This window comes from Trachypithecus francoisi, unplaced genomic scaffold (genome assembly GCF_009764315.1).
Source record: "Trachypithecus francoisi isolate TF-2019V2 unplaced genomic scaffold, Tfra_2.0 Lachesis_group7, whole genome shotgun sequence".
Classification (NCBI taxonomy): Eukaryota; Metazoa; Chordata; class Mammalia; order Primates; family Cercopithecidae; genus Trachypithecus; species Trachypithecus francoisi.
Window position 1 is genome coordinate 30,918,935 of NW_022681472.1, and position 26,354 is coordinate 30,945,288.

Consider the following 26,354-nt stretch of genomic DNA (forward strand, 5'->3'; position numbering starts at 1 on the left):
TCTTGAACTTATTTTGTCACCTATTCTTATTTGCAGCACTAGATGAGAAAACCAGTTTTGTTCAAAGCACAACATTTTAGAAATGAATCATTTTATCTTCAGCCCCCTCCCCCAGTCTCCTACATAGATCCTAAAAAACAAACAAACAAAAAAAGGACTGGTAAAACTGCTCAAGGAAGATAGGGTTTCTAATAAGGCTTTTAAGTATTTTCATACAATACACTCATTTTCCGTCTTTTTCCTTTCTCCTTTGGACACATACGATCCAAAATGTGGTGTAGTCTCTGTTTAATCTCAATTCTTTTATTTTCTCACAGTAGAAAGATCCCTGTTGCCCAACTGCAAGGGGCAGTGAGAGAGTACATTGTAAATTGTTCGTCGATTTACTTTGTTTCCTTTATGAAAAAAAGAGAGTAGGAAATTGGGGAATTTTAAATAGTTCTTTCCTTGTTTCTCACCGTTTTGTTTAAAGTTTTTCTTTTTCTTTTCTTTTTTTTTTTCCTTGCTTGAAATACAGCTGAAATAACTGAGTTTTCTACTTGAAACGTGTGTGCCTTTCCACTGAGGGGCCAAGGCCCTGGAAATGTAAAGGGCCAATCTTTGTTACAGAGGGGTTCATTGCAGTGAAGGGCGGGTTCTGCAAAGACAAACAGGTCTCACAGATAGTTGCCAAGGGCACCGAATACATCTTTGCATTACACCTTGAACTAGCGTGCTCATATCACCTGTTTTTATTGCATGCACTATAAATGACTGTAAAAGTTTGCAAATCTTGTAGAGACCTTGGCAATCAATACTTCAGCAGGAAATCTACAAAGATGGGGGTGGGAAGAGAAGGGATCCAACCTAGTAGTTTGCCTGTTTGGTACAAGAACCATACCTTGACATTGAGAATTATGAAGTGTGTTCGATTTTCACGGTGTCTCAGTCAGACCGGTAACATACGCAGAGTAGTTTCAATTTAGACGCTCAATTTGAAATCTTGGCTTTGCATTTTTATTAACAGGTAACGGAGTCTGGGAACATTCCTTGGCCTTCCTTAATCTGAACTTACTCTGGGTGCTTCTGATCTGTGACTTGAGTGCAAAATAAAGACTAATTTTTATCTGGGTCAATGTGGGGCCAAGTAGGGTGGCCAGTACTGAAGGCCACGCCTGCAGCTTTAGTGTTTTTAAATGTCTGACCACCAAACGGGTCATGCAAGTGTATGGACTGTTTTCTTTTCTTTTTAGAGTCTGCACAGTGGTGGTAGGACTGGGAGTACTAATCAATCCCTGTACCATGTTCAATCTGTCTGTTCTACTGATTTTTATTGTTGTTCTTGTTTCACCGTGTTAAATTTAAGTCTTTAAGAAGTGGACGCCCCGTGGAAAGCCGGACAAATCAAACAGCAGAGGAGGGTACCAAAGTCCCGGGGTCCCAGTTACAGTCTGCTATTGCTCCAGGCCCAGCAGGGGCGGACGTTGTTGAAGGCTACGGTACAGGTCGGAGAAGATGAAATGGCCTCGCATCCCTTTTCCCAGAGGCTCGAGTCTGCAGATTTAGAGCTCCTACAATCTGTGCCCTCGCTTTGGGCTGCGCCAGGGAGCAAAAAACCTGTGCTTTTTTGAAAGAGGCCGGGGCAACAAGGTAGAGAGCCGCAGCCAGAAGCAGCCCCGGGCCATAAACCCGAGGCCTGGATGGCTTAAGGCTGAAACCGCCCCCGCCCCCACCCTCACCCTGCTGGCCGAGCCCTCCCCCATCCTAGCCACAGTGACCAGAATCCCAGCCTTCCCTTCTGATGCATAAAACATTCAGTGGCCTCCAGGGAGTTTTTGAAATTCTGGCGGAGACTGCTTTATCCGTTGTTTCGCCCCCTGGGTCAAACACTGGTCCATTGGGTGAGTTGGAGGAGCGATTAGCTCAGCTATGGACTAAATTTAACCTGAGTCCCGGCGGCCGCGTCCCGCCCGCGGTCCTTTCCATACGAGTGGCTTTGAAGGTGTCACTGAGCTGTGCCCAAATCTAGAAAAGAATGGAAGGGGAACTGCGTGAGCTTTTTAATTTTCTTCCTTTTCCCCCCTCTTCCTGCGTGTAAACTCGTGTAAAAGTGGGCGGTAATACCCACTAATTGAGCCTGCGCGGGGAGGTAGCGACTCCGGCGTGGGTGCCACAGCGGTCGCGAAAGATCGGGTTCTGAATCCGGTCAACAGGGGTGGCAGCGGCCCCCGCAGTACCTAGGCAGGAAGTGGACACTTCCCGTTCGCGTTTGGTGATGGTTTCATGTGCCAGGACATGGGCGCGGAGTTGCCCTCGGAAATAGGGTCTCTGGATGCTGAAATCATAAAGACCTTTTCCCTGAGGTTGTGCGCGCCGGCCCGCACCCTCCCTACTTCCTGAGCCCTCTGCCTGAGGCTACTGCTTTTAATTAATAGTATCAGAACGGTTCGTGGGAGAACCTGAAGTTCTTATCAAGACAATCTTGGTGGCGTAGGGAAGCGCGAGAGTGGGGGTGGGGGTGGGGGTAGGGGGTGGGTGGAATGGTGTAAAAAAGATTAAATACCAAAGAGAAAAGGAAAAGTACGGGCTAAACGAGACATTTAATAGAAAAGTGAAGTAAAGGGTTTTTGACGCCACATTTTGTGTATTTAGTTTTAGGTTAAAAGAGCAGATGCAACATAAATATATATGTGTATAATTTCCCCCAAACCGCTAACTAGCGAAATGGAACATTGTATCTGCTGAGAACCTTTCCCTGAAAAATTATCCTGAGGCTTTCTTCTCATTGTTGTCCAACCCCCCCACCCCCAAGCATCAGCGGATGACTCTCCATAGAGCACATTTTTCATCTTCAGCAGCTTAAAGCCACGCCATGGAGAATCGTAATAAATTAGTTTCAGGAACAATATAAGTGATGCTGTAAAGCTTGGTCATGTAGCATTGGTTTATCTAGTAAAAACCGCCAAGCTCCAGAGTGGAGTCAAATCCTTGTCCCTTCTTCTAGTTCTTAACGTCGTTTATTTATTCATTCATCCATTCATTCGTCTGAAACCCCTCCTTCTTGCTCCTGACACAGAAGGCTTGGCAGTGTTACCCAAACTCTTCTCAGGGGTTTTTAAAAATTGAACAAATGAAATGTTTTTCTTAGATAATAATAAGACTTCGCAGAGATTAATTTCTTGAATGCATGACTTTTTCTCATTATTGAAAATCCTCGTGTTGACAAATTTTATCACAAAAGTTCTACATATTGTGTCAAAATAATTTTGCACACAGAACATATGACTATTTCCTGGTAGATCAGCTATTCTACCACATACCAGTAATGAATTGATTATTCAAAACCCAACCCACTTACATCGCGGATTAACAGTGGAATAAACTGAGACTATTGAATTAAAATATTATTTCTCTGCTGAGAACAACAGATGTCAGGTGTCATTAAAGCTTCTGTGAATGAGGATGAAGAACTTATCTCCAGACTTTGTGTTTTATGGAAATTATACATTTACATTTTGGCATAGAATAAAACAACCTTCATTCGCCAAGTATCTGAAATATTTTTAAAGAGAATATCCACAGGTGATCTGTAAACAACACACCTGTGAAAGATTTGCATAATAAATATAACTCGTTAATTGTAACTCTTCTGCCTCTCCCGTGTCTGGATGGTTTCCCATGAGCGACATGAACAGAAGCCACTTTCTTGACACGGTTTGCAAACCGCGTGGGCAACAAGGAATCAAAGAATATGTTTTGTTCAAAAAGGTCGATTTATAGAAAAATAGTATATGATCTCTCCCCTTTGTCCTAATTTCTAAAACAGCCAACAACTTGTTTTCAAAGAACCTTTCAGCAAGATATTCGGAAGGAGGAAACTGAGAAAGTTTAGTAAATCCGTTCTAAAAAGAAAAAGAAAAAACACCTAGCTCTTTGATCTCCCTGGCCATTGTCGTTACAGCCTTAAAATATCAGCCAACCCTTTGGTAGGAAAAGAAAAATCTTACGGATTAAGTAACTATTTATCTCATGATGATAATTACTTGTTTGACCTGAAGTCACTCATTCCTGAAACCACGAAGTTAAATTGTTGAGATGTTTTTAAAAGCCGGCTCTCTGGTTATATTGCTTGTGAACAAATGCCTGACCAAGAAGATCAGCGCATCTGGGATGGGTCTGAGCCCCACTTCTGCAAGTCCAAAGCTAAAGGGTATGGGAGGGAGAAAAGGAAGTTTTCCATCAAATACGTATGTAAAGAGGTACTTAAAGACTAAAACCACAGGTAGCTGGCACGGATGGGAACGGAAAACCATTCCCCCTCCTCTTCCCAGAACTCTTGCCGAGCTAGCTGGTCAGGAGCGTCATGGTAGAATATAATCCCAGAGGCCCAACGTGCAGTTTGAAGAAACGGTGGGAGCTTCCCCTAGTGGTGTGGCTTCAGAGCTGCCCCTAGAAACCCATTGAATTCCCTTTAAAGATAATTCCAGCCGTTTCTGGACCTCATGAGCTCAGGATGAAATCAGCATTCTAGGGTCAGCAAGCTTCCCCCTGCTACCGTGTGTCCAAAAGCACTTCCACAAGCCAGGGTTGACATCGCCCAAGACGAGGCGTGACCCGGGGCGGGGGAGGGGACTTAGCACGTGTCAAGTGAAGGAAACCCTGGCCTCGGGCTCCAGGCGCGGACCCTCCGGGGCTCCCCAGGGTGTAGGAGGCGGAGAGCGATCCGCTCCAGTTCAGAGCGGTGCAGCGCGGGGCCCCTCGCCCGGATGGTGGAGATTCCGGCAGTGGCGGCGGCAGTCATCGCCTGGCCCCCGCGAAGGCCCGGGAGAGCCGCTGCGGTCTCGGGAGACCGGGCTTTGGGACTTGCTGGCCCGACCGCCGGTCGCCCTGGAGCCTTGGGAACAGGGAAATGCGCGCGCCGAGGCGGTGGCGGCCTCGCTGCTTTCAGTTTTCATTGAGTCTACTGGTTACTGTTTAACGTCCCCACCCACGTTTCAGTTTGTTTAGTAAATCGATCGAACTGTGAGAGTCAGGCCGCTGCCCTGTCGCCATTGAGCAAAGCTAATATTCTCCCAGCATATGGTCTAAAATATTTGCTAGAGATCGGGAAAAACAAACAAACAAACAAACAACAACAAAATCCTCAAGCTTCCTCTCCCAAGTCCCCTCAGCCCCACCCCCACTTCCCACCTCCTGGCTTTCAGCAAACTTCCCAGCCTGGGAAAAGTGCGGCGCGGGACAGCGCGGCGGGGTGGGTGGGGGACCTGCTGCCAGGAGATGCGGCGGCGGCCGCGCGGCTGACTGCGACTCGGGAGCTCCGGGAGCGGCCCGCGCAGGTAAGTTTCTCCGCCGCCGCCCGGGGCCCGGGCTGGCCGCAGTGCACCGCCCCGGCAACTGCCGGGCGGGAGGAGCCTCGATTCCCCTCGGGCGGCTGAAGGAGGGGCTGAGCCCTAGGACCCCTAGGCCGGTCCGTGTGGAAAGCAGATGCCTCAAGGCCTCGCCCAGGCTGCGCTGGAGGGAAGAAGGCGCTGGAGGTGGGGCAGCAGGGAGTAGGGGGAGCAGGGAAGTGAAAGATGCCAGTCCTTCACCGTAGAAAAGAAAGAAAGAGAGAAGGGAGGAGAGAGAGCGAGATAGAGAGAGCTGTATTTGTATTTGGGTGCAGAGAAAGCTTTGGTGGTTGTAGCGGGTCATGTGATTTCCAGGTCTCTAGGGGGTCTTCCGTGTAAGTACTTCTGTGGCCTGAGGCAAGTCCAGGATAAATGGATGTTCATGGACCCTGGAGGTCTGTGGGGAGGTGCTTGGTCCTGCAGCATCACCCCAGCATGGCCTTTGCTCAAGTCTCAGCTTCCATCCGTCTCTCATGGACAGATTTTGGGAGTCAGCATCTGCCGGTGATGCCGTTGGGGGATATTTTAAATATAATATTGAGACCTTCCTAGCTAACTTTGGAATGAAATGTCCTTTGGAAGCTTAGTTAACAACGTGCCAGTTAAGCAATAACCGTTCTGTGTCTAACTGAAATAAGCCAGCACGTGATAAGATCTTAGAATGGAATATATGTGCTTCATACCTGATGATCTGTGCTTATAAATCTTGCTCTGAACTGAGTCAAAGCACTGCTCCAACAAGCAAAACAATCATCATGAGTTTTCACTTGAGGGCAAGGGTAAGAGAATCCAGAATCCAGAAGCTCAAAAGTGAATGGGACGTCCTGGAAACTAAATACTCATTGAGAGCACCATTTCCTGGTTTTGTTTTTGTTAGTTTCTTCTGCTTTCTCGTTCATTTTACAGGTTTCTCTTCTCCCTTTAGAGGCGGTTATTTGTCATTAAACTGTTCTTCCTGTCTAGCTGTCACCGTTTTTCCATAGGAGTCCTCCTGTCCCCACGTCCTCACCACCACTCCCTCTCTTTTCATGTCCTGTGGACACTCTCATTCAGGCCACCTGATCTGCTGTGTGGTTGAAGTAGGTGAACAAGTAGTGTTGGGCTCTTTCCTGGTATCATTTGAAGGTGTGGCAAGGAGAGGGAGGTGGTGGTGAGTGTTGGTAAACTGCTCATTTTTCACTTTTCAAAATGGAGTGGAAAATTGAGAGCCGTTTGTCTTCCCATTTCTCCTGAGCTCCAGTTATGGGCGTGCAAATAAGGACATTTTTCCAACATGCTTTGTGAAGGTTCAACCCTTTTAGTAAAGTGTGTTTATTAAGATCTCACAAAGATTGCATTCTTTAATCACGGTTATAGGCATATGGGATAGCACAAATTTATTTTAGGGATTGCTAAGATTTAAAAAAAAAATACTCCCTATGCAAATAATAAGTATTTGTTTTTGAGTGCCTTTGTTTTTTATTTTTGTTTTTTTCCAAGATGAAGTCTTGCTCTGTCACCCAGGCTAGAGTATAGTGGCACAATCTCAGCTCACTGCAACCTCTGCCTCCCCAGTTCAGCCTCCAGAGTAGCTGGGATTACAGGCACCCACCACCATGCCCAGCTAATTTTTGTATTTTTAGAAAAGATCGGGTTTCACCATGCTGGCCAGGCTGGTCTTGAACTCCTGACCTCGTGATCCACGCACCTTGGCCTCCCAAAGTGCTGGGATTGTAGGCGTGAGCCACCACAACTGGCCTGTTTTTATTTATTTTAAATTCTTGTTTTTTCCTATGAATTCTGAAGGTAATATTTTCTCATAAAACAACATCAAAATTGTAGTAAAACATAAAAAGAGCCCCCCTCCTCCATGCATATGTAACTTCTGTTGATGTTTGGGTTTGTATTTCTCTAATCTCCATGTGTATACCACAGAAATTTTTCTTTTATTGTTTTAAAATTTGAATAATGGTTCATATCATACTAGCATTCTGAAATTTATTTTTCTTTAATATTTTTCAAACGTTTATCTGTCAATATATACAGATTTTTTTTTTTTAAATATATCTACCCAAGGTAACCAGCCAATGTCCCTCAGAATATTCACTTGGATTTTTCAATTCTAAGTATTACAAACAGTGATGTGAATATCTACATGCATTATCTTTGCATGGGTACTGTTGAATATTTATTCTGAGAAGAGAATTGTTGGCACCAGGGAGATGTTTGATTGATATTGCCAAGAGCCTTTCTAAACACCCACAGTGTATTTATTGTACCATGCTTGCCAACACTTGATAATAATGACTTATTTAGAATGTTGTCAATCTATTGTTGAAAAATTGATTCCTCATTGTTGGGAATTGTATAAACCAGTCCCAGAACATCTGACTTGGGGATTTTGAGAATTTCGCTATAAAAATATAATAAAATGGGAATGGAATTAAATACACTTGAAAATACCACCTTATTCTGAGCTTGTAAAAGAATCTACTGCATTTGTTGCTAACTATCCACTTACTGAATGGCTGGAGTTACTGACACATGATAAGTGAGCATTTCTAGACTGCAAACATGTGGACCATGTTTGCAATGACAACATGTTGCAGTTGTGATTTTGTGGTTTGTACCTACATGTTCGCCCCCTTCCTAAGAGAAGATTCACACCCCTAGGACAAAAGTATGATTTTAAATGAGGTCTTATCACTCTGGATCCTTTAAAAAGTTATCCGTGCAAATGAAACAACTGGGTATATTGTTGAAACAAACACAGCCTTGCGATTACTTCTCTCCACCCTCCTCAAAGGTATTTATACTTATTGCTGTCAGTCCTGACACTCATATACAGACATAAGGAACTCTGCAAATATGGCTTACTCTTATTCTTATGTTTTAAAGAATACACACACACACACACACACACACACACATATACAGATAAGGTAATTCTTATGGAATACTTAATATGCACTAGGTACTATTGTAGGCAATTTATATGCCTTCTTATGCCATTCATATTAACAGTCTTCCTACTTTACAGATGGGAAAAGTGAACCAGAGATAAATGAAATAACTTGACTAAGGTTACACGTTTACACGGGATAGAGTTGCGGATTCAAATGCAGGCACGTTGACTCTAGGTCATGAACAGAACCATGGCCACTCCATGTTCTCACTGAGTTGCTCACTGCACAGAGGTGCCTAACTGAGCAGAGGAAGGGTTGAAATCTTGACACTACCCACAAGCCAAGCCTTTTCCCTTTGCTTTTGGCTAAATATTCCCCGGGGAAGGCACTTTTCTAGGCCACAAAATATCTGTAAGAGGTATCAGCACCCTTGCTGCTGTTGGATCATTTGTAGGAGCTATACAGAGCTATTTGTTTCCATATGTATCTTTGTAACTCAATACTATCTTACCCACTCATTATGGGTAGACCTTGTATAACAGATCTGCCTCATTGCCTGTTCTTTCCTACCTTATATTTTAAAATGTGTTGATAGAGTATGCTCTTTACATGATAGAATTAGCTGATAACATCTGATGTTCCCCTGAAAAGCTTTCATTTTTATCAAGATGGTTTCCTGGAAAATGAATAGGGAGTTCATTTTTTTCTTTTTGTGTGACACTCAACAGTTTGAAGAACATGAAGGTCTTTGAGGATGACCAGCTTCATGGGAAGTTCTGTGGTGTATAAGTCACAAGGGCAGGCCTTGTGGTCAGATGGCAAGGTTTACATCCCAGCCCAGTTTTTCACTAAATGGGAAGGGAGGGGGAGCTTCGTCAACTTATCCTCTTTGAGGTCCAATTTCCTCATTTTTGAAATGTTTGCAATTATAATACCTGTGTCATAGAATTGGTAGGGTAATTATATATGTTAATCCATGGGAAACATTTAGAACACTGCCTGGCACATTGAGTACCAGGTATGTGTTCTGTGTTGCTGTTCTTATGATAGAGTGAGATAATGCATCTAAAGCACTGCTTGACTTGTTGTAAGTTCTTAATAGGTGTCACTTGTTTTTATTGATCTTCTCTCTAGAGATTATTATATTTATATACACAAAGTACTTATAACTTCAGAAAATTGTGGACCCCTGGAAACCTGTCCAAACCCTCAAATAGGCCTTGGAGATGTATTGATGAATAAGAAAGAGAGTCTCTAATTTCTTGGAGTATTCAGCTAAGCAGTGTAGAGAAAAATCATACCAAGTATAGTTCAATGGCTGGAACATTGGCTTTGGAGTCATTCCCACCTGTGTGCAGATCTCAGTTCTGTCCCCTGTCAGTTGTGTATCCCAGAGCAAGTCATTTAATGTTTCTTCAGATTAAATAGCTATGAAATGAGAAAATAGTTCTTACTCTCAAAATACATGTGGATAAATTCTTGCATTATTTAAATCAAGCATTTTATCTGTTGAATGTTTGACACTCCGTACACTCTATTTCAGTAGAGAAGAATCATATTTATAAAGGATAACAAAAAGTTGACAAGAAATCTAGACAGTTTTTCCCCATCTAATTTAAAAGTAGGATATCATTTGAAAGTATGATATCAACTGGATCTGACAATTTAATGTTTTAAGTATTTTGAATCTTTGCTCCCTTGGGCTTAGGCACTGTCTTGTGCTTTGCTTACGCTCTTGGCTGACTGAAGATTATGGACTGTGTTTCAAAATTTTTTTTTTTTTTGCATTTTCTTATTTCAGACATCATAGTTATAGGTTTCAAATAAAGTTAATACACATTACTTTAGCAGAAATTAAGTTATAGGGTCTGTACATGGTACCTGGAATACAAATATAAGTAAAGCAATGTCTCTACCTGCAAACAGTAATAATCTACCTCAAAGACAAATGTAAGGTGACACTATTATATTGGGATAATAAATAATTATAATTAATATAATACCATGGAAAACAGAAGCAAAAAAGGATACTTTTAGCTTGAGTAGCCTGGAGATATATCAAGGAAGTGTTAATGACTTCTGATGAGAACTTGCTGAGTAGAGAAGAATTAGAAAAGTATTTGGGGCAGAGGAGATTGCACTTGGAGTAGGAATAGTGGCAAGAGATGAAGTAGGGAAGGAACACTGGGCCAGATTCTAACAGTATTGAATGTGGGTAACAAGGATTGGACGATGTCTGCTAGGCACTGGGAAGCCATCAAAATCTTTAAGCATGTTGAGTTAAGATTTTCTTTTTTTTTTAAAGAATGACTGGCAGCATTTTGGAAAATGGATTAAAGACAGAAAGAAAGGGAGAGGAGAGGAGGACAGGAGAGAGCAGGGGAGGGGAGGGGAGGGGAGGGGAGAGGACAGGAGGGGAGGGGAGGGGAGAGGATTAGTAAGAATTTGTAAGAAATTGTCCAGTGGCAATGAAGATGAGAAAAGATTAGAATCTGTAGGTTTCAAAGGTATTTAAACTGAATTCAATGATTACAGAATATGTAAGACGAAGGGGTGAGAGAGATTGAAACTGACCTACATTTCTATATTTCTCAGCAATGACTTGGAAACAACCCTTTCCTAAGGTTCTCCTGTCTGACTGGGGATATCTATTTTTAAAAAATTATTGACTGAGTGTGGTGGCTCATACCTGTAATCCTAGCACTTTGAGAGACTGAGGCAGGTGGATCACTTGAGGTCAGGAGTTTGAAACTAGCTTGGCCCACAAAAAAATTAGAGCAGGCATGGTGGTGGGCGCCTGTAATTTCAGCTACTTGGGAGGCTGAGGCAGGAGAATTGCTTGAACCTAGGAGGTAGAGACTGCAGTAAGCTGAGATTGTGCCATTACACTCCAGCCTGGGTGGCAAAGAGAGACTTTGTCTCAAAAAATTAAAAAAAAAAATTAAAAATTTATTATTCACCATGCTAAGTATAATTGTTGAGTCCTGGGGAAGTATTATTAAAACCTAGTAAAAAGCTCACTCACTTTTCCTGGAGTAGGTTAAGAGATTAAATGTAAAAATCTTTATTTTTAAGTCAGATTTATTGAGATATAATTTGCAATCAGTAAAATCCCTTTTAATGCATGTGTTTCAGTGAGTTTTGGAAAAGGTATGTGGTTTTGTAACCATTACCACAATGAAGATAAAGAATATTTCTGTGCCCATCTCCCTCAAACTCCCTGTGCCCTTTTGCCATCTTTCCCTCCACTACACCCCAGGAAACCACAGATCTGATTTCTGTCATTAATGTTGCCTTTTCCAGGATAATATATACATGGAATCATATAGTATGTACCCTTTTATGTCTTTTTTTTTTAACTTAGCATAATTATTTTGAGATTCATTCATCTTATTGTGTGCATCAGGAGTTTATTCCTTTGGGGGAGAAAAAAAAAACCCTGGATTTATGAGGTATTATTGATGTACCATAAACTGCATATATTTAAAGTGTACAATTTGAGAAGTTTTGATATATGTGTATAGCCATGAAATCACCACAGTAAAGATGGTGAATATAGCCAACACCTCCAAAGGCTTTTTAAAGCTCTTTTATACACTCTTTCTCCTGGTCCTTGCCATCCCCTCCTCCCCTGTAAATTCATTTGCATTTTCTGGAATTTTATATCCATGGGGTCATGCCGTGTTATTTTGTGTCTGGCATATTTCACTCAGTGTAATTATTTTGAGATGCATTTATATCTTGCATGTATGAATAGTTCTTTTTAAAAATTTTTTTGCTAAATAGCATAATGTTGTATAGATATTCTGCAATTTGTTTACTCATTCACTTGATGAACATTTGGGTTGTTTCCAGGTTTTGGCTATTACAAATAATGCTGCTACGAGCTTTCTTGTGTCCATTCTTGGGGTATACACTTACATTTGTCTTATATGATTACTTAGGAATAGAATGGTTGGGTCAAAGGCAGAAAGTTATCAATCTGGTTTCCAGAGTGGTTGTCCCATTTTACATTCCCACCAGTAGGGCTTGAGAATTCCAGTTTCTTTACATCCTAAGCAACACTTGGTATGATCAGTCTTCTAATTTTAGACATTCTAAAAGGTATGAGATATTTCATTGTGATTTTGATTTGTATTTCTCTAGTGACTAATGATTCTGAACATCTTTTCACGAACTTATGTAACATAAATGATTATCCTTGGTGAAGTTTTGTTCAAATCCTGTGCAGTCCCCTTCTTTTAAAACTGAATTTTTTTTTTTTTTCATTATCAAGTTAGAAGAGTTCTATATATATTACAGATATCAGTCCTTTTTAAGATATGGGTTTTGAAAATATTTTCTCCCCACATGAATTTATTCTTGTACAATGGATAGGATTTGATCAACAGAAAAAGGGTAAAGGATATTATAATCATAAATGGGAATAACATGTACAAATGAAAAAAATGAAAAATTGGATTTACGAGGCCTCAATATGCAGTAAAATAGAAAAAGGTGATAGAAAATGAGTTTTCAAACATAAAGATTAGCCTAAATATAAAGACCTATTTGTGTCATGCTATGGAATTTAGACATTTGTGAGCACTAATTCTAATACAACAACAATACAACAACAATAGTTGTACTAAGAATTGAGTGTTACAGTTTATATTTTTTTTATATACACAGTCTATAGTGTTTCCCCTGCATTAGTTTACTTTAGTCCTGTGACAACTGTGTGAAGGTACAGAGACTTGGAGCCATGCGAAGTCAATATCAAATATAGGTTTTTGGAGTTTAAGCCTATGCCTTTTCAACTAGTGTGTGCATGTGTGTGGGGGGAGACGTGGGGGGAGGTCATGCATGTGTAAATTTAATGGGATGTGAGGAAAGAATGACAACTGGATTGGTCTACAAGGGCTCAGAAGGGCACTTTCCTGATAGGGCAGGAGACAGTGTCCTGCTGAGCTCTGGCAGGTGGTACAATAGGTTCTGATAAAGATTGGGGTGTATAGCTGTACTTTAAAATGACAATTCACAGATATTATAGAACGGTTCACAAAAATTTCAAAATCTCAGAAGATATTTTAGATTCTGTGAATTATTTTTTAGTTGTCTTTTATTTGTAACCTGACTCTAGATAAAGTAAAATTATATGGGTCAATTTGTTAAGAAAAAATAATGTGATCAAGTTCTAGTCTTTATTTTCAATTTCATGATTTTTATTTTTAGTTTCTCATGGGAATTCAAAGAACTTACTTTTTCAAACACAGTCCTTTTGTTCAGTATATTCTGATTTCATTGTCTTGCTCAGGGCTCTGCCCCGACTTTTTTCTCCATACCGCTGACATGCAATTTGAACCTCAGATCAACTTCAGAAACATGAATGAAAATTACCTGCTGAACAGGCTCATGATTTGGAAGTTTTCATTTTTTTCTTCAGTTTTTGAACTTACTTGGAAGTTTTGCAATGTCCTGATTTGCTGTGTTTTCAAAATTTTCACCCATTTTTAACTCCTATAGATTCTTTTTATGGTAAAGTAACAGTGGCTTAAAACCCAGAGAAATTGAAGTCTGCTTGCAAGTGTGTGGCTTCTCCATATTAAAATGGTGTACCCATATAAGGAAGGTAAAAATGATTTTAAAAGTAATTATGTTTAATATGCTAATACACATTACTGTATGTTATTTGTGTATCTTTTTTGTGATCATTTCAAAATCAGTTTAAGAACTGCTCATGTATTGTACAGCATGTCTACGTAGACTTCACATGAGATCTGCTGTTTTCTCACAGATAAACCTAGAAGGCCTGAACTTCTTTCAAAATAAATTTGCAAAATCATTCTGTTTACATTCATATTACTTAATTAGTTTGGGATGATGGAAAACACTTGCAGGTTTTGGAGTTAAATACACTTGATTCAAGCCTGCAGCTTTGAGCATGTGAGCATGTTAGCAAACTTCCTGGAGCTCTGCCTACCCACTTCACTGTACATTGTGAGACATGAATAAGAAGGCATTTAAAGTGCTCAGCATAGAGTCTGGCAAAAGGTGGACGTACTTAACAAATGTTGTGATTGCTTGCTATCTTGACTTTTCTCTATATTAATATTTCTATATATTTATTCTGACTTCTGTAGGTTTGGTACACACACATACGAGCATGTGCATTCACGTGCAAGTGTGCGCACACACACATACACACTGCTGTGACTAGTCAGTGACTTGTCAACATTCTCTTATTTTTATTTTTTATAGATGAGGTCACCCAGGCTGAAGTGCAGTGGTGTGATCATAGCTCACTGTAGCCTCAAACTCCTGGCCACAAGCCATCCTCCTGCCTCAGCCTTCTGAACAGCTGGAATTACAGGGAGTTAACATTTATTCAGTTTATATATGCTAGACACTAAGTGTTTCACATATATTAAATTGTTTAATTATTTCAATAACTCTATAAGGTATAAGCTATTGTTATCACCACTATGCTGCTGAGGAAACTGAGTCAAGGAGATGTTATTAATACCCAGTGAGACTAAGCAACCAGTGTAAGCATTAAATAGGAACCAAGGCCATTCATCTCCAGAGCCCAATTTCTTCTGATAATAACTTTAATACTAATAAGGTCTTATGCTATTAATCTCACCTCGGTTTTTACAGTATCTTCTAAAGCTAAAAATGAAATAACGTAATTTTATTTTTCTCCTTCTCTGTGTTCTGTCAATTATTTATATGAAGCATATGAATGATTTCACTGAATTCAATTTGAGCATCAATTAGGTGAAAGTAATTTAACAGATATTTCATGTGTAAATAAACGATATGGCAGATTGACTTCTGAGACATGTTAGAATAGATTTTGTAAAACCCTGAACATGATATTTTAATTGAAACTAATTTATGAAATCAGGAATAAAAATTGTAATAGTCACATGTTTGATCAAATAGAACCTGGTGCTTATGGTATTAATTTTTATCTAGTTTTTGCACGATAAGTTTTGAATACTTAGTTAATTGTATATGTGTATGTCTTACTGTCTTCTCTTCAAAAATCACAAATAAGTACTGTTTAGAAAGTTTCTTGATGGGTAACTACTTAGTAAAACTTCTTAGGAAGTCAGGCTTACAATTTAAAAGACACGGGATGTTTCAAAAGCGAATTTTTCTTTCCTTCTTAATTTAGTTGGTCACTTCCTTTCTAGACAAAGAATCCTGCTACCTGAAACTATCCTCATTATGGGTATATTAAATAGGAAACTTGGGTATATTTGTACCTAGCACATGTAACATGCATTGAATTACTCTCCATTACCACATGGCTTATGAATTTTAATGGTCATATTTTTCTTCTATTTATGCATAGATTCCCAGAATGTTAAAACTTTTATAACTTGCAAAGTAATTGTTGTGTAAGTAGAGAATATTTTGAATTCATGTCCTCAAGCTGCCTTACATTACTCAAGTTGTAATGGAGAATAAATAGTGTGCCTGCATAACATGTAGTTTTATGATTTAAGCCCAAAACAATTTTGGATAACATTGTGGTTTTCTAGTACATAAAACACATATTTTTTCTTATAAATGAGTTCAAAATCTGACATTTCGTTTGTAAAATTGAGCTAACATTTCTTTGAAAGAAGTAGCTATGATAAAAATGTATCCTTTGTTAAAAAAAGGTTACAATTCAATTAGGCAAGAGTTTTTGAATGGGTTTTATTTGCAAAACATGTCGTGGCTCAAGTGACATTAAAAAAAATAAAATCTTTGGAATTTAGGAACTGGCAAATTAGTCGGGAAAATAACTACAAGTTTCACTGAAATTGGACTATGGTAGGTGTTATAATATACAAATCACTTATTCCAAGATGCTAATATACATACATACATAGAAACACAAACACACACACATATATAACATATATATATTAAATACACATTCACACATAATATATGTATATCTGTGTGTGTGTGTGTATATATATATATATATATATTTTTTTTTTTTTTTTTTGAGACGGAGTCTCGCTCTGCTGCCCAGGCTGGAGTGCTGTGGCCGGATCTCAGCTCACTGCAAGCTCCGCCTCCCGGGTTCACGCCATTCTCCTGCCTCAGCCTCCCGAGTAGCTGGGACTACAGGCGACTGCCACCTTGCCCGGCTAATTTTTTGTATTTTTTTAGTAGAAACGGGGTTTCACCGTGTTAACCAGGATGGTCTCGATCTCCTGACCTCGTGATCCGCCCGTCTTGGCCTCCCAAAGTGCTGGGATTACAGGATTGAGCCACCGCACCAGGCCTAGTATATATATTATTATTAGTTTTTGAGACAGAGTCTTGCTCTGTTGCCAGGCTGGAGTGCAATGGCACGATCTTGGCTCATTGCAACCTCCACTTCCTGGGTTCAAAAGATTCTCCTATCTCAGCTTCCCGAGTAGCTGGGACTATAGGCATGCACCACCATGTTTAGCTAATTGTTGTATTTTTAGTAGAGACTGGGTTTCACCATGTTGGCAAGACCAAGAGATGGTCTCGATCTCTTGACCTTGTGATCCACCCCACTTGGCCTCCCAAAGTGCTGGGATTACAGGCGTGAGCCACCGCGCCTGGCCTATATATATTCAATACACATTCACACACATATGTGTATATCTGTGTGTATATATTATTTACATGCATTAATAACATACATCAGAATATTAACACAGGTAAATACACATGTGCATTTAGATTGTAAATATATGAAATGCTTCATCCTAAGTTTAATTGAATTAAATAAAAGAACTTAACCACTCTTAATCATTTGCTGTATTTTCCATTACCTATCATTAATGCCATTCTTACACTTAAGTATTATTCCTTGAACAATTTGTAAATTTAAAGCAAAGAAAAAGCAAAATTAGAAGAGCCATTACAACTAATGAAGATTATTTTGATAAAAGAAGAAAATGGGACAAAAATGTGGGAAATTAATGTAACCTAGAATAATATAAATTCACTTCTATAAAAATATGTATAACAAAGAGATTGCATATCACCTTTTAAAAAATAGTTTATTACAGTTATAGGAAAAATACACAGACCTTATTTAAAAAATACATTTTTTCCTAAATGAAGAAAAAGAATGAATATAATATTTTAGGTAGCAGTGTTAGTTTGCTAGGGCCACCATAACATAATTCCACATACTGGGTGGCTTAAATATCTTTTCACAGTTCTGGAGGCTAGAAATTTAAGATCAAGATTTCAGCAGACTTGGTGTGTTCTGAAGCCCTTCTCCTTGGCTTGCAGATGGCTACTTCCTCCTGATGTCCTCATATGGCTGCCCCTAGATTGGTGTCTGTCTGTGTCCTGATCCCCTTTTATAAGGACATCAATCATATTGTATCAGGGCCCACCAACATGACTTCTTCATCTTACCTTAGTTATTTCTTTCTGAGGTACTACTGGGGGTTAAGACTTTAACATATGATTTGGGGAGGGGCACACAGTTCAGCCAATAATAACAGAGCAGCCGTAAAATGGTTTTGTCTCATTAGAAGCTTGGATGTTTTAAATCTTCCTTACAGTCTATGCGTATATTTGTTTTTGACTATCAGTTAAGTCAACACGATTCAAACATCTAGAATCAAAACTATTTGTTTACTTGTAGAAAGCTTTCCTCTCTCTTAACACTCATCCTCATCCACACTTTCCTCGTTGTTGGCCTTAGCATATTCCCCCTTTGACAAATCCTTCTGGCTAGGACAAACGGCAAAACTGACCTGACTTGAGGATGATATCTGGAGTCACTGAATATATAGAAAGAAGAATCTTTCATGAATAACCTAGTGATAAATCTCTCTCTCTCTCTGTCTCTCTCTCTTTTTGTTTTTGTTTTTGTTTATTTGTTTGTTTTTTGAGATGGAGTTTCGCTCTTGTTGCCCAGGCTGGAGTGCAATGGCGCGATCTCAGCTCACCGCAACCCCTACCTACCCGGTTCAAGCGATTCTGCTGCCTCAGCCTTCCGAGTAGGTGGCACTACAGGCATGAGCCACCATGCCCGGCTAATTTTATATTTTTAGTAGAGACGGGGTTTCTCCATGTTGGTCAGGCTGGTCTCGAATTCCTGAACTCAGGTGATCCGCCCGCCTCGGCCTCCCGAAGTGCTGGGATTACAGGAGTGCGCCCGCCTGTGATAAGTTTCTTGTGTTTTAAAAATTTATTTTTGTCTGCTACTTATGTACAAACCACTATTTTCCCATCATGGCCTTTGAGTAAACGATAGTGTTTTGATTAAATAGCAGCAGAGGGAAGTTCTGTGGGCATGCATGTTTGTGTCCCTGAGACTGTATCAGAAGTTAAACAATAGTGCCAAAGTAAGCTGAACTCCAAAGCAAGGCAGATACTGTGTTTACATTTGGGAGAAACAGTTTAAGTATTTCTTTGAGACTTTTGAACTCTGCTCGGTTCAGGTCCTCATACAGGCATTTATGTATCACCTTAATTTATAAATGGTGAGTTTTAGTAAGAAACGTTGAATTTACACAAACAATAATCCAGAGGCTACTACACTGGGTACTTCTCTTGAATCAACGGAAAGAAAAACACAGCAAAGCACCCTTCATGTGGAGCAAAAGTTTCAAGATGTTAGACCCATTCCAAGGTACACTATCTATGGTGGCATCCCCTCTGTCTGTTTGAAAGAGATAAATACACAAAAGCCTTTAAGATACAAAGGGCAGTTTCTGTATTTGAAGTTATGCATTAAACAGGTGATTTCAGAGTTTCTCAGGTAAAATCCTAAGAACTCCTATTGTAGTACAAGCTCCATCATTCACGCCCACAAACACTTCAGTGTCACAGTGTAATTTCAGCTCATGGATGTTTGGAAGAGTATGCTCACTCCCGTGAGTCTGTTTTAAAACAGTGAGTGATTAGTTGTGTTATGGCTTTAGCCATCTTGCAATAAATATATTAGGAACAGTAGTTTGTTCATTTAGAGAAATTTATCAGGTCCTAGCTATTTAACTTCTTTGTGCCTTAGTTTGCACATCTCTAATCTGGGATACCACCACTTACTTACATAGGATTCCTGAGAATCTTCAATTGAACAAGATATATAAGACAACACTCAGCACCATTTCTGGTACTTGGCAGTTGCTTCATCAACTGAAATATTTTTTCTCTATTATTTTTAATTTCCTCTTATGATATCAGAACTAGGTTAAAAAAAAAGAACTCCCAATTTTTTTTGCTTAAATCAAAAGCCAGGAGTCTTCTTAATTTCTGTCTTCTCCTTACACATGTTATCTAACTCATCAGTAAATTAGAGATCTGCCAATATTACCTTCAAATGGGCCTCACGTTTTCCACTTATCTTTACCTCTACAGCTACTATGTTGTCTGAGCCAATTGTGTACCCGGACCACTGCTGTAAGTCTACGAACTGCTTTCTCAGTAACCACGTTGCTCCCTTCAAGGGAGCATTAAAACGTAAATAAGAATACGTTGTCTTCTTGCTTAAAATCATCTGATTGGTTCTCATTGTACTAGGAATAAAGCCCGGACTCTCTGTTGTGGCCTATGAGGCATCTGATGTTCTGGCCTCAGCCAGAAGCCAAGAGAGGTAAGAGAGATCTTACCTCTTGCAACTCTCTTTGACTCCCCCAAGTTTTAGTCACATCTGAGTTTTCTTTATTCTCCTTAAATTAGTCAAGCTTTTTTTTTCTTTTTTTTATCTCAGGGCCTTCATCATTTTGTTCAATATTCCTTCCAAACCCTTCCCCAACCTCCCATCTGTAAACATCACATGAATATATTTTTTCCTTTAGTTCTCAGTTTCTGTGAGTTTCCTCTGATTTGTACAGGTGTCTTTTTGTATTTATTGATGATTGGAGATAACTGAATAGACCCAGCTGACTGGGAGGTCTATCAGCAGCAGAAGGTTGAGAGGATATTGTCACAGGAGACCAGGGAGCAAGAGGAGAAAGGAAATTAGGATACTGAGTATTTAATGAAGCAAAACAAACAAACAAAATAACTCTGACTCATTCTTTACATATAACCTGAATTTGTATATGACATGATATAATTATTTTTGTTTGGATTAAGATATGATGATTACTAAGAAATGCTAGTTGAGGACTCTAAGGCAGTACTGGACAACAAAAGTATAATTCAGCCTCATGTGTACTTGTAGTTCTCTTACAGCCACATTGCAGGTAAATAGAAACAAAGGAAAGTCACTTTAATAATCTATTATATTTAACTGAATATATTAAAAATATAATCACTTCAATGTATAATATAAATGGACAAATTATTAATGAGAAAAAACAAAGCAAACAAAATTACTAATAAGATCTTTTCTGTTCCTTTTTCATTGTAGGGCTTGGAAATCTGTGCATTTTACACTTGCAGCATATCTCACTTCACCTAGTCACAGTTCAGAGCTCTGTGATCACATGTGGCCAGTGGCTACCTAATTGGTCAGTCCGGGTCTAAAGGTTATTTAAAGGAAGTTTAGTCTGCACCTTTCTTTTATCGTCTGGGATGACTTTTTATTCAATTTTGTGACAATTTAACTTTGAATTGGTTTTTTAGATTAGATATACCAGCTTTCTATTTTCAATGACTTTTAAATAGATTTATGGGAAAAATATTTTCTTGCGTTTATGAAAAACCTATCATCTCTATCTTAATTATGTTTGAAGATAAATAAGGTTGACAGGGGTTAGTTTACACTGGATAGTTGACAGTGCTACTAGACTTTCCACAACTTTTAAGATTTACGTAAGGCAGTTTACACGGAAATTGCACATGCAAGTGGTTCACAAACTTGAGTGGGCATCAGAATCAGCGGGAAGCTAGTAACTTTGAAGATTTTTTGGCTTCACCCCAGGACTCAGTAGGTCTAGGATGGTGCCGAGCACCTGCATTTGTAGCAAGTTTGCAGGTGCTGCTGCTGCTGGTAGAGGCCAGTACTGGCATACGCCATCTCATCTCTCCACATGCATGGTGCACGTGGAGATTGCTTTGAGCAACAGGGCATGCTTTTCTTCTTTATATGGTTGATGATGCAGACCTTGGAAACAACTCTTTTTTTCCTTTGTTTCTATGTGTGTGTGTGCCAGTTGGAGGGTAGATGGAGGAAGTTACTTACCTGTTTATTATGCTGTTATGTTCTACTCTGAGAAAACAGTAGCAAAATAACTTTAGGGGAAGCATAACAACAAAATAAATTTCAGAGAAGGAAATTGAGATCAGTGACCAATACAAGCTCCTAGTGACTGTTCCATATATTTTACCACACTGTGAGGGGTGGGGAAGTAGGAAGGTATTTTACCTGTACAGTGTCGATTTTCTAGGTCCAGATGACAGACTATTAATGAAGTAATAATAGCTTTATTGAATACTGAACCAAAAGCTAATATTTTCCCCAGAGTAATTTATCTGTTTTCTAGCCATTATGATATCCACTAAGTTCTAAGTGTTAAATTAGCTTTGAGGCTCACATGGAAATAAGTACCATTGTTTATATGATCAGGCCAGTGCTTGTTCAGCTACTGTTTCATGTTGGATTTCTGCAAAGCTGCAATTGTGTGAATCAGGCCTCAGTGGATACTATGTAAAATGAATGTCAAATTTCTGAGTGATGAGGAAAATCATTATCAAAGTAAATATATTAACTTTGATAAGGCTATACCTTTTAAGATTTTTTTTTAAAAGGCTAAATTTAGGAAATAATCCAGTGAAATTAATCTTTCCTCCTTATGTTCTCTGAAAACTTTTATTTCCTTGCTACATTATCTAATATTTATTGAGAATTTAATATTTGCAGGCACTGCTCTAAATGCTTTATCAGCATTAGTTCATTTAGTCCTCATAACAAGCTGATGACTATATTATTATCATTCCGATTTTACAGATGGGTGTTACTCAACCAGTTAGGAGCAGAGATGATATTCTCCTGGGCTTAACTGCCACATTATATCTTCCTCTGTGAGATTCAGCTGCCTTAATGCCTTCTTTCAACACTCGGTCTTTCTTCCTTGACCTTCTCCTAGTCCATAAACTTATACCCAACTATATATCCATTTGAAATAGTTTTGGCCAGGAACTTTTTTCCCTTTTCCATAATTTTATACTTTTTTCTCCCTCCATGTCTTCCCTGTCATTCACCTTATCTGAAAGTATAATCTCTCTTCTTTTGGCTTAACTCTGCCCTTAATAACATTTTACATTAGTTAGCTCTCATAACTTTCAATTTATTTATGACTATTCTTTTTTTTTTTTTGATATGGAGTCTCACTCTGTTGCCCAGGCTGGAGTGCAGTGACGCGATCTTGCTCACCGCAAGCTCTGCCTTCCGGGTTCATGCCATTCTCCTGCCTCAGCCTTCTGACTAGCTGGGACTACAGGTGCCTACCACCATGCCTGACTAATTTTTTTTTTTTTTTTTGAGACGGAGTCTCGCTCTGTCGCCCAGGCTGGAGTGCAGTGGCCGGATCTCAGCTCACTGCAAGCTCCGCCTCCCGGGTTTACGCCATTCTCCTGCCTCAGCCTCCCGAGTAGCTGGGACTACAGGCGCCCGCCACCTCGCCCGGCTCGTTTTTTGTATTTTTAGTAGAGACGGGGTTTCACCGTGTTCGCCAGGATGGTCTCGATCTCCTGACCTCGTGATCCACCCGCCTCGGCCTCCCAAAGTGCTGGGATTACAGGCTTGAGCCACCGCGCCCGGCCGCCTGACTAATTTTTTTGTATTTTTAGTAGAGACGGGGGTTCACCGTGTTCCCCAGGGTGGTCTCCATCTCCTGACCTCGTGATCCGCCTGCCTCGGCCTCCCAAAGTGCTGGGATTACAGGCATGAACCACCACGCCTGGCCATTTATGACTATTCTTAATTATAAAAGCAGAAACAGAACACTTAAAGAATTTTTTAAATGAAAATTAAATCACTATCCAGCACATACATACTTCCTTCTTTGAAACTTTCTGCCCAGTTTCTTTTTCTTTTCTTTTTTTTTTTTTTTTTGAGACAGAGTCTCGCTCTGTCGCCCAGGCTGGAGTGCAGTGGGGCAATCTTGGTGCACTGCAACCTCCACCTCCTGGGATCAAGCAATTCTTCTGCCTCAGCCTCCCAAGTAACTGGGACTACAGGTGCGTGTCACCACACCCAGCTAATTTTTGTATTTTTAGTAGACTCGGGGTTTCACCATGTTGGCCAGGATGGTCTTGATCTCTTGACCTCATGATCCACCTGCCTTGGCCTTCCAAAGTGCTGAGATTACAGGCGTGAGCCACTGCGCCTGGCCCTGTCTAGTTTCTTATATGTGTGTGTTTGTTGGCAGGTGTATGTTTTATATTTATTCACTATGAGTAATATGTATATGGATTTTTACATTGATTATTGAATTTTTTTCCTTATTAGAGTAATATTTAGCATTATCTTCTTAATATCAAATTAAATGTTCATTAAATAGAAATAATACAATCTACCTAACCCTTTTTAAAATTTTTGTACAGGTTGAGAATGTTTATTAATACAGCATTTTAAATTTTTTACCTTTATTTTATTTTTTAAATTTCCACTTTTACTTTTGATTCAGGGGCCACATGTGCAGGTTTGTTACAAGGGTATATTGGATGATGCTAAAGTTTGGGCTTCTACTGACGCCATCACTCAGATAGTGGCAATAATACCCAACAGGAAGTTTTTCATCTCTTGCCCCCTTCTCTCCCTCGCACCTTTTGGAGTTCCCAGAGTCTACTGTTTCTAACTGTATGTCCATGTCTACCCAAGATTTAGCTCCCACTTATAAGTGAGAACGTGCAATAATTGGTTTTCTGTTTTTGTGTTAATTTGCTTAGGATAATGGCCTCCAGTTGCATCCATGGTGCTGCAAAGAACATGACTTTTTTATTTTCTAAATGACTGCATAGTATTCCATGGTGTGTGTGTATATATATATAATCTTTTCTTTATCTAATCCACCATTGATGGGTGCCAAGGTTGATGCCATGTCTTTGCTATTGTGAATAGAGCTGCAATGAACATACAAATGCATTTGTCTTTTTGGTAAAATTATTTATTTTCCTTTGAGTACATACCTAGTAATGGAATAGCCAGGTCAAGTGAGAGTTCTATTTTTAGTGCTTTGAGAAATCTGCAAACTGCCTTCCACAGTGACTGAACTAATTTACATTCCCACCAATAGTGTAGAAGCATTTCCTTTTCTCTGCAGCTTCACCAACATCAATGCAGCTTGTTTATTTATTTATTTATTTATTTATTTTTGAGACAGAGTTTTGCTCAGCCACCCAGGCTGGAGTGCAGTGGTACGATCTCGGCTCACTGCAATCTCTGTCTCCCGAGTTCGAGCAATTCTCCCGTCTCAGCCTCCCGAGTAGCTGGGATTACAGGAACCTGTCATCATACCTGGCTAATTTTTGTATTTTAGTGGAGATGGGATTTCACCATGTGGGTGAGGCTGATCTTGAACTCCCAACCTTAGGTGATCCTCTTGCCTTGGCTTCCCAAAGTGCTAGGATTACAGGCATGAGCCACGGTGCCCAGCCCAATACAGCTTTTAAAAAATCAACTTATCTAGTATTAACTTCCAGAAGTTAATTTAGTGAGTCAACAAATTAGCCTTTTTCTGCCTTTTTACATATACCCTTGTATTGGTTTTGCTTTTAAATGATTTTTTTAAAAGTTAGTGGTAGCCAATCTTAATCACACACTCAAATTTTTACATATATATACACACATACACACTTCTGTAACAATTGCTACCCCACATAGGAAATTTCCAACTCCCCAAAAGTATCACTGAGCTCCTAACCAGGTATAGATTAATTTCACCTATTTTACTGTCTTGCTGTGTATTTTTGTTGTTGTTCTGTGGTGTGCCATTGGATGAATATGCCACAAATAATTTACCAAATCTACTGTCGATGGCCAGTTAGGTTTCCCGTTTTAGGCTATTACAATAAAGCTGTCTTGCATATAGTTTACAAGTCTTTTACTGGACTTGAGCACTCCTTTCTGATGGGTCTATTTCCAAGAGTGGATTTACTGGACCATAGGGGATACATGTGTTTAGCTAATATTAGTTTTTTAAGGTATAAAATCTATTTAAAATATGAATGGAAATATTTCTATTGTGTCAATTGGTAAGAATAGCATACTATCATTTGAAAGGAGAGAGATTCAATAATTTAGAAAAGTGGTAGCAGAAGCAACTAATTCCACTTGCCTTTGGTCATTTCCTTTCTTTCTGTATGAGCTTACTGCACATGCAACTATATAACTATTTTTTCACAGCAATATATTCCTAAGTTTTTAGACTTTTATTATCATACTGTTTTGGCTATAAGTACCTTTCACTGCCATTCCTCATGGATTTCGCTCATGCCATTGTGTCTGTCCAGAATCACATCTTCCCTGATCTCTGTATGTTTCCCCATTGCACTTCCTCTAGACTTATCATACTTTTAATGATACATTTTAAAGAACTTAAGCTATCCTTATAAATTATCTCTTCTGGTCATCTTATAGAATAATTTTCTCTAAATTAAGCAGACACTTCTTTTATATATTCTTTTATACCTCTGAACCAGGAAGTAAACTCAGAAAAACATTTCCCTCAACACAGGCTTTCATTTGTTTGTTAGGGTGTGCCGGCAATAAATATTTTCTCTCTGGGACACCTAAATTATGGCCACATTTTTAACCTTAATAATATTGTTGAGGTGCAGACCAGACAATGTTTCCATTATTGCAATTTTTATTTATTGGAGGATAAAAGGTTGTTTAGTGAAAAGAGTAGATGGGAAGAGATAATGATTGGCTAAGTACTATGGAACTCCCTGACACTGATCAAATTATGTTAATGTTTAGTTCAGTACTTGGGAGTATTACAGTCACTTGTTAAAACTCCATCATGTAACACCTTTTTCAGGCCTGGGATCACGATGGGGTTAGGGATAAATACAATGATTAATTTTTAATGCAAGTTAACAATCAGATTTAAACATTTTAAATCTGTGTATTCTTTTTCATATTGTTTTTTAAGTGGTTTATTTTTGAAAAAAGTTTTAGTTAATGTTCAATGATATTGGTATTACATGAGAAGTGAGGTGATAA

The 26,354-nt window shown here is 39.3% G+C and overlaps 2 protein-coding genes across 7 annotated transcripts in view; one reads left to right on the forward strand and one right to left on the reverse strand.

Moving 5' to 3' along the window:
• Positions 1-1,741: 1,741 nt before the first annotated feature.
• Positions 1,742-5,980, reverse strand: LOC117079110 (formin-like protein 7). 3 transcript variants are annotated; one of them, XR_004435264.1, is made up of 4 exons: positions 4,479-4,780; positions 4,023-4,182; positions 2,108-2,314; positions 1,742-2,004 (listed from the first exon to the last, which is right to left on the reverse strand). XR_004435264.1 is itself a non-coding variant. In XM_033202730.1 (2 exons), exons 1-2 carry the CDS (start codon positions 5,668-5,670, stop codon positions 1,903-1,905), a joined length of 603 nt encoding a protein of 200 aa, XP_033058621.1. In that variant the 5' UTR covers positions 5,671-5,980; the 3' UTR covers positions 1,742-1,902. The 3 variants fall into 3 exon arrangements, 1 of the variants encoding a protein (XP_033058621.1); XR_004435263.1 differs by lacking the exon at positions 2,108-2,314; XM_033202730.1 differs by lacking the exons at positions 2,108-2,314; positions 4,023-4,182; positions 4,479-4,780 and adding an exon at positions 5,170-5,980.
• HNF4G (hepatocyte nuclear factor 4 gamma) overlaps positions 5,005-26,354 on the forward strand; it is a 155,614-nt gene continuing 134,264 nt past the window's right edge. Inside the window, exon 1 of one of the 4 annotated variants that reach the window (XM_033202725.1) lies at positions 5,005-5,315. The gene's annotated coding sequence lies outside the window, so the exon portion shown is untranslated. The remainder of the gene's footprint in view (positions 5,316-26,354) is intronic. The other 3 variants (XM_033202726.1, XM_033202724.1, XM_033202729.1) reach the window with 3 other exon arrangements.